The 8,828-nt window shown below is 40.2% G+C and overlaps 1 protein-coding gene across 1 annotated transcript; it reads right to left on the reverse strand.

Annotated features, from left to right (window-relative positions):
* Nucleotides 1-656: 656 nt before the first annotated feature.
* On the reverse strand, nucleotides 657-8,484 carry ankrd54 (ankyrin repeat domain 54). The gene is made up of 8 exons (XM_050069025.1): nucleotides 7,831-8,484; nucleotides 6,705-6,752; nucleotides 6,517-6,615; nucleotides 4,973-5,044; nucleotides 4,684-4,731; nucleotides 3,490-3,614; nucleotides 3,271-3,378; nucleotides 657-3,117 (listed from the first exon to the last, which is right to left on the reverse strand). Exons 1-8 carry the CDS (start codon nucleotides 8,219-8,221, stop codon nucleotides 3,043-3,045), a joined length of 966 nt encoding a protein of 321 aa, XP_049924982.1. The 5' UTR covers nucleotides 8,222-8,484; the 3' UTR covers nucleotides 657-3,042.
* Between the last annotated feature and the right edge of the window lie 344 nt (nucleotides 8,485-8,828).

The raw sequence follows: 8,828 nt of genomic DNA on the forward strand, positions 1-8,828 counted from the left end.
AGTTCACTGTACTCCAATGGCCTCCACAGTCACCAGATCTCAGTCCAATAGAGCACCTTTGGGATGTGCTGGAACGGGAGATTCTCATCATGGATGTGCAGCCGACAAATCTGCAGCAACTGTGTGATGTCATCATGTCAATATGGACCAAAGTCTCTGAGGAATGTTTCCAGCACCTTGTTGTGTCTGTGACACCAAGAATTAAAAAGGGGGTCCAACCTGGAACTAGCAAGGTGTACCTAATAAAGTGGCTGATGAATGATGCACACACTGTAAATATTTCTTATTATTTCTGTACATATTTTGTTAAACATAGTAGCATAATGTCCATATTTTTGTCCATTCTCAATGCTTTCCATCAGAGTCACTGTAATGTATCACAATTTCCTCCCAGAAATCAATAAAGTATTTCTGATTCTGACTGTTCTTGACTGTTGCAGTACTTTGAAATGAAATCCCAGCCTTCACTTTATTTTTCATTATTCTTGTGATTTCTTTGATGTCACAATATTTTGACCAAATACATCGACATGATATCCAAAATCTAAGACTATATCCACTTCAGTATCAAGATATCAATATAATATCAGTATACAACCGAGCACTCTGTCGTTATGAACCTTATTCTGATTCTTAAAGACAATATTTCACACGTATAGCCAAACATATTGATTTATTGAATCACATAAATCCATTTCCACTGACAGCAAACTCAATCTTTATAGTACAGTTTCACACACAAACAGAACATGCAGTACAAGAGAAAAGGCAACGAGATACAAAGATGCTTCATAAGAAAACCGAAAATACAACAGTGAAAACTGTTTGAATCATTTCATGAGAAACAACGTCTCATAATTATCAGAGAGCTGAGCTAATAACAGCAGGCAGAGAGAACATGTCAGCACATAAACACAGCCGTGACTCTCACACACTCACACTCTCACACACACACACACACACACACACACACACACAATAGAGAGCTGAGATCCCGCTGCACTTCTGGGTCGGCTTCTGTTCCACCAGCTTCCTGTTCCTAATGTACATTATTTCCCTCGGGGGGTTTCCTTTATCCTTCTTCTGAAAGGCGAACGTGATACTGTTTCTGTCCACGAGCTCAATGAAGATCGACTACACTGCAGCATCTGAGCATCTTCTCATTTTAACCAAGATAACAATATTTTTGTCAGCACAGTTCAAATATCAGTCTGAAGGTTCATTTATACTCTCTTTACCTACAACAATTGATATGACGATTTTAAACGTAAACGTCGCTGCCCTCACACCTCCATGCATACTTTGTGTCGACCACAGACTGTCTATAAAGATGGACAACCCAGTCTCACTCCAAAGTCGTCAAATCCAGTGCTTGGGCAGCAACTTGTGGCGTCAGACACTGCCGAAAAAGTCGTCCTTTAACATTGGCATGATACTCAGCTGGTCGCCATTATATTTTAATAGCACTCGGCGGCATCAGGGGGGAAACGCGGCGGGACAAGAACAAAAGTTAAGGCAGTGAAAGTCAAGTGGGGGTGGTGGATGGGTCCAACAAACACAGACTTTCACCTGGGAGAGCAGCGTTCGTGTCCCGTAAGATTATAAAGCCAAACCCTGTTCTTTTTCCTAAACCCAACCACGTGTCTGTGTTGTTGGGAAAAAAGTAAATTTGTGCTGATGTACTGACATAGAGCTTTTATTTTGAAAGAGACTGTATGCAAACTGTACATTTCCTTTGAAAACGGAAGTGTATTTTGAAAACACACAATATATGTTATGTTGTGTTCACACCAAACGTGATGCAAATTTTCACATCACGTTACTCGCGTGAGTTTGAAGGCTATAATATCTTGTGTTGGCTTGCTTCATACACGTGAATAACTTCTGCCGGTATATCCTCGGTGTCATACATCCCTGGAGGATTTCAATGCCGACTAGCTATCATGATGCAAATTGGTCGCTGAAGTTTTGACTTTAGTGTGTGCCCCAAAATCATGGTACTTGCTTCATTTGCGTCGCTTAATTCAAGTATTTTGGATCACATCCATCGCGTCTAATTGTGTCTGTACATGTAATTGACTCACCGAATGCGCATGCAATATTGGCATAGCGTTACTCACGCGAGTTTGAACACTAGAATATTTTGTGCTGACTCGCTTCATACACGGGTGAAATCGATAAATGAACTACCATCGGTAGATCCCCGGCGTCAAAAGTCTAGAAGGGATGATTTAATTATTCTATCCCCATTCAAGTAAACAGAGTGCTAAACCTAGGTCAGTCACTCGTCAGGCAGAAGTTGGCCGCTCAGCTGTGCTCAGCTGGACTCTTATCCAGCATGTGAAATTTGCAGCAGACTGGACTACGCAAAGTCAAGCTACAACAGCTTCCTGTGTCATGTTGAAACATCAAAATTTGCCTCACCACCACAGCAACTGCGTTCCACGAAAACAGAAATGCTGCCAAAGTTTGCCGTAGATCTATTGAATCCTTTAGAATAAGTATCAAAGTCTTACGCCTGTGAAGTGCTTACAATGGCGTGTTCTCACATGACATTAGCAAAATTCGAGCTATCAACAATTCCTTCACAATTTTGGCATCACATTAGTCAGAGGGTTACACCACCTAAATCTGAAACGAATCCAATGAACCCTGCAGGAGGAGTTCTATAGAGGTTGCATAAAAAACATGAAAACTGCACCAAATTCAAAATGGCTGACTTCCAGGTGGGCAGAGCTAATGAAACTCAATTTGAAATTTGTCCAGAATGATAAGAGGAATATATATTTCAAATTTCATGATTATTAGAGCAACTCTGAGGCCTTCCACACATCAGAGGGCGCTAAGAATAATTGTGTTATCTTTGTTAAAATGACAAGGTGTTCAAACTTCCTGTAGAGCAGTGCTGCAGATAAACAGTTTGGAACATGGACAGAAAATAAACAGCATTATGGTTCAGTATTTACTTGTCTGGCCTAAGCAAGAGGAGCACAGGCTTTCTGAAAAACTAGCAGGACTTCAGCTCTCTATAAACTTCATCTTCTACCTATCTCCCAAATTCTGTTTCTGTAGACTGAGAGATGTAAAACTGGCCAATAAATCTGTTACTTCATCCACCTGAGAAAAAAGAGAAAGAATAGATACTGTAAATGATAAAATAAATAATCAATACATGCAGATCTATTAAAAAAAGACACACATTAAGTTTAGTGACACAATAGATTTATGTTTTTCTGCCTGTGAGTGTGAGAATCATTCAGCACGTCTCACCTGCTCTTTGGTGCGCGTGTGCTGCAGCTGTGTTGAAATGTGCTCCAGCCTCTCTTTAGCTTCACTCTGACCCATTAAGTTCAGGTATTCTCTCAGCATCTGAATGATCTGTGAGGGAAAGTCAGATATGAACATCTTCAGCAACACTTCCGCTCTAAAAGAATGCAGTTGTTGGTATCTATCCAGGGCCTAAACCAAGAACATGAACGTGTCCTCTACCTGTGTGACTTCCCCTCTCAGAGTTTCTAAGCTGCGTGAATCTCCCTCCTGCAGAATATTAAGCTTGGAGCGTGCTAGATGCAGAGGGGTCCGGCCTGCTCGGTCGAGGGCGTCCACACGGGCTCCTGTACAAAAACAATAAACGCACAAACCTCTCCGTTACACATGCTTATTAAATAATTTCTATGAATTTCTTAAGTAAAGTTGAATAACAATCACACTTAGAGTTTCTTAACTCTAAATAACGGATCAGTGACGGTATAGATAGATGGGATTTAAGGGAACGCCCAGAAAATGTCACATCCTCTCATGTCGAGGGAGAAAACAAAGCATTCTTTACAATGCTGAAGAGTTGCTGTGTAGCTTTCTGCACACCAAATACACTTAAAAATCCAGGGTTAAAGATTTTTTTTTAACATAGACCGTTTTTTCTAATGTTTTTGTGTCTAAATGACGAATGGGAACAACAGTTTTTTAAAATTTGTCCAATATCAAGACAGAGTAGTGGCCAGGCTGCAATGGAGACACGCAGGGCATGTTCTCACTGGCAATTTATCTCAACTAAAAATGTCCAGACCATTTTGTTTAACCAGTAACAGCCCCAAAATTGCCATTGTCACGCACACCAGACTCCATTTAAAGAAACAGTAATTTTATCATCCTAAAACACACTTCATTCAAAGTCGCCAGAAACAAAATAAAACTCACAGAAACCATCTTGATTCGTCTTTCCACTGTTCCAACAATCACCAACTCTGGTTAGATTGAAATAAACTCCTAACTCACCCAGAGAGATGTGAAAATATGCTGACTCCATACATGCTTAAATTATATTTTATTTAAATGGAGTCTGGTGGGTTTGGTGTTGGAGATTTTGGGGCTGTTTCTGGCTAAACAAAAAGGATCTTACTCTGCGCCTGACAACATTACAGCACATTATCAAAAACATAGGATAATGGCACTGAGTAAAGTTAGCCGTGCTGTACAGTCTGAAAGCATGCATGTTAAATCATGCTAGTCAATAAAAATAACCCTCCTTAATGCATTTGACCTCACATGCGCTCCTTCAGGTCAACAGGCTCATCACACATTGTGTTTAAATGAATAAAGTTCATTTTGCTCTTGTTGATTTTCAGCTAACTATAATGGGACACGTGTATATAGACAGAATTCAACCTTCTACAGTGGTCTCACCTCCTCTCAGCAGTGTGGTGATTACAGGCACATGGTTGGTACAGGCCGCTGCAGACACACAGGTTCAAATCATCAACACAAATTACAAGAATAAAAGGGTTTTAAAACAAACACCTGAATGTAAAAACATCACTTAAATTCTTCTTTATGTTTTTCTGAAGTTGATCTTCACGTTAGCAGGTGTGAGGCTGACGCAGCTGCACAGCTGTGAGTCAGAGTGAAACCTCTGTCACATGCATCACTGACCACAGTGCTACAGGTTTTAGACGTGGTGATTGCTGTCTCTCACCCAGATGGAGGGGGGTATTCCCCAGACTGTCTCGCTGGTTGGGGTCAGCGCCGTGGCTCAGCAACAGCTGCACTATAGATGGAAAAAAAGGATGTTTGAAAAAGGATATTTAATTATTAACAATTTGGACAGAGCTGTCACTGATTCTAAAACCAATAAAGAGAAGTGTAGACAGAAATCATGTATATAATCATATGCAGCAGGCTGACAATAGCCACCAACCCATGGAGGGAGTAAGAGTAATGAGTGAAACAGCAACAGTTAAATATGGGTTGTGCTTGTCGTCTTTATTAGAATATCATTTACTAATTTCTACTTATGAACTCTTATTTTTTATAGTGGTAAAACTACACTGTAAAGCTATAGAACATCACACTGAGACGTTCAGTGTATCATTCAATGACGCTACAGTGAGATGGACGTGTTTGCTTGCACTCTGCTCTTCAAACTGCAACCACCCTGCTTGTAATGGACAAAAATAAACAAACAACTCTTTTTTTGTGTGTGGTGGGAATCTCCAGGCACCTCACAATTCCGTTCGATTTGATTCAAAGAGGTACGATTTGATGATTAGGCCATTATCTAAGAAATGAATGTCTACCCCGCCCCTAGCGTCCAGTATGTACCAGATCTGTCTGTCAAACAGCCGAGTGCTCATGAATCCCCAACTTTTCTCACCTGCCCACTCGCTTTTATGACAGGGCACTGCTCACACTACCTGCTATGATGAGTGAATGAGAACTGACTGAATAGGACTCGAGTACAGACAGCCTGACAGCTACACTGACTGAACCAGAATTAACCATTTTCTCAGAGTGGAGCAATGCAGCAACGGCACTGAAAGAACAAGCAAAGACCGATTAACTTGGACTCAAGTCATGGGCGACGGTGAATTCACATGTTCCTTGGATGGTCGTTCTTTACGTCAGTGTGTTCATGAGCTTTAAGTTGTAATGTGGAACCAACATGGACGCTACAAAGAAGATGTATTTTGTTTTTCATTGCTTAGAGCGTTTATACATGTTGATAACGAAGAGCAAAGGACACGGATCAAGTGCACCATTAAATGTGATCGGCACTAATTTTTCAGATTATTCCAACACCACATGAAAGCAGCACAAAGCTGCAGAGGTAACTTTCCCCTCAAAGAACAACAGATCGTTGGTCAGTGACATTTCTGTAACATCGTATTGAGCTTACACTCGAGCCTACCTGCATACAAGCAGGATGCTAAATCACTGCATTCAAATGAATAATTCATCTTTATAAATGTAAACTTAAACATGATGACTGGTAATGCATTAAAGAGAAGTTTTGTGGGGCGGGCAGCACTAGCAGTCCAACGTGCATACTATAATGGAGCATCACAGAGAAACTGATGCCATATTTTACAACAAGTATTAAAACCTGAGGTGTTTGATACATTTCCATGAATCAACTCGAAGAATCGATACTGTGAGAAGAATCACTCCACCCATCACTACATCCTGCTGCATCATACATGACTTCCTCTGACACTGTCCTGACACTAATCATCAACCTACCAATGCTCTCGTTGCCGTTGCAGGAGGAGAAATGCAGGGCTGTCCTTCCCTTGTCATCTGCTGCACAGGGGTCGATGTCGTCTTGCAGGAGCTTTCGAACTGGAAGAACAAAATGTTATTAGCAAAACACACATCCTTCCCTTACACCACCTGCAAGGCATGTTGCTGCATCACCTCTCTGTTCGTACCTGTGTCGATGTCATTGCTGTTTGCTGCTTCCCTCAGTCTCTTCACAGCTGTGGAGATAAGTGACAAGTATGTAAACATTGTTTTGTGACTGGATGAACGGGGTCAGATTGTAGAGCAGCAAACAATGGCTTCATTCACTGGCTTTACACTTTCAGAAGGGTGTTGTTTGATGAGCCACTGATAACACAACTGTACATACAGTATCCTGTTCATCGGTGGAGCACAGGATTGTATTTATTTCAACATTTATTTATTCTTTTAATTGTTTCTCTATTTATTTATTTAAGCATTTCTTTTTTCTGTATTTTATCTATTTAAGATTATTTTTCTGTTTTTATTTATTCATGCATTTAGTTTGATATTTATTTCACCATTTATTTATTCTTTTACTTGTTTCTCTATTTATTTTTTATTTGTTTTAAAAAAAGAATTCTGTGTTTTATCAATTTATGCATTTATTTCAGCATTAAGTTATTCTTTTAAATGTTTCGGTATTATTTATTTTAGGGTTTTTTTTGCTTTTTTTCCATTTATGCATTTATCTCAGCATTTATTTAATCTTGTAATTATTTGTGTAGTTATTCATTTTTTTAGAAATCATTCTTTCTGTTTTTTATTTTTTATGCATTTAGTTTAACTTATTTCATAATTTATTTATTCTTTTTATCATTTCTGTATGCATTTAAGCATTTATTTTTTCTGTATTTTATTTATTCCAGCATTTTTTTATTCTTTTAATTATTTATTTCAGAATTTTTGTTTCCTTATTTATTTAGTTATTTTCACATTTATATATAATTATTCCTGTATTTATTGATGTTTTTTATTTATGTCATTATTTCTCCATATACCCAGCCTAGCTTTCATATAAAATATAACTAAAATGGATAAAAATTGCAGGTTTTTGTCTTGTTTTGAAGTGTAGACCTAACCTAATAAAAATCATTGAAAGAAAACACATCAGTGATGAGACACCAAGTCTAAATATTTACATACACATCATCTTTAGCTTTAGTTTTTATCAGTATTTTGAAGCTAAACACATGTAACCAACACCTGGCTCTCTCCACACAAACACACACGCACATATATTCTTAATTATCAGATAATACAACAGTCTCTCACCATAGATATCTTTCCCCAGAGGACCGAGGTTCCGCAGGGCTCTGTGGTGCCTCCTGGTCCTGCTCCCCATCACCTTCCCCGTCTTACTGGTCACCCCACCGGCTCCCAGCTCGGCTCGTCCCGGCTCCCACAGCAGGTGCAGGTACCTGAGCTCTTTATCGTCTCTCTGTCCGACCCGACCTAACACCACCTTACCCTCCCCGGTCCCACTGATCCCGAACCCGACAGCAGCGGTCCCCCCGGGGTCCATCCTCTCCATGTTGCCCCGCTGCTCTCTGTCCGCCGCCTCCCGGGGCTCATCCTCGGCTCCGGGCTCCACCATGTACTCCCCCTCGGAGCTGGAGCGCTCATTGTCCGAGGCTGTAGCGACGATTGGACTCCACCCGTCCATACTTCACCGTGACATATGGAGGCTGTTTATACTGCGGTGCTACTGCCGAGGCGAGAAGGAAATACACATATCTTTAATGTCGCTCAGCTCTGAATGTGACGTGTGAGCAGTCAGCGACATCATGGCGACGTTACACTGCACGTACACTCACAAACTCCCCCGTTAAAGTCTCTCCATCCCGGTTAACGTGTTTTATTTTACCCGCAGAAGAAGCCTCCTTCCTTTACAACACCAAAATGTCTCCTGTTTAACGTTACTGTGTCGATGTAGTAAAATACACACTCATTGTACAGTAAGGGCACTGGCGACCAATCAGATTCAGTGTTGTTCATTAGCTCCCGTCCAATAGGATCAACGCAACCGGGCAGCCAATCAGACAGCCCTTGAGCTGGACCGATGATTAATTTGCGCATGCGCACCTTGGAAAAATCTGAATACTACACAGAGCACGTTTATTTGAATTAAAAACAGGTTGTATTCCCTCTTGTTTCATCAAGTTACATCATGTAAAATGTCTATATGCACAATAATGATTAGATTTTTAGATTTACACGATATGTAAAAGGCATATTATTATGTATATAAATATTTATGGAGGAATAACAAT

Source organism: Epinephelus moara, chromosome 18 (genome assembly GCF_006386435.1).
Source record: "Epinephelus moara isolate mb chromosome 18, YSFRI_EMoa_1.0, whole genome shotgun sequence".
Taxonomy (NCBI): domain Eukaryota; kingdom Metazoa; phylum Chordata; class Actinopteri; order Perciformes; family Serranidae; genus Epinephelus; species Epinephelus moara.

Excerpts from the sequence above, each read along its gene's own strand:
- ankrd54 (XM_050069025.1), bottom strand. The coding sequence starts at position 8,221 with ATGGACGGGTGGAGTCCAATCGTCGCTACAGCCTCGGACAATGAGCGC. Across the intron at positions 6,616-6,704 it reads CAGCAATGACATCGACACAG|TTCGAAAGCTCCTGCAAGAC; the intron begins GTACGAACAGAG and ends TTGTTCTTCCAG. Across the intron at positions 3,379-3,489 it reads TGAGAGGGGAAGTCACACAG|ATCATTCAGATGCTGAGAGA; the intron begins GTAGAGGACACG and ends TTTCCCTCACAG.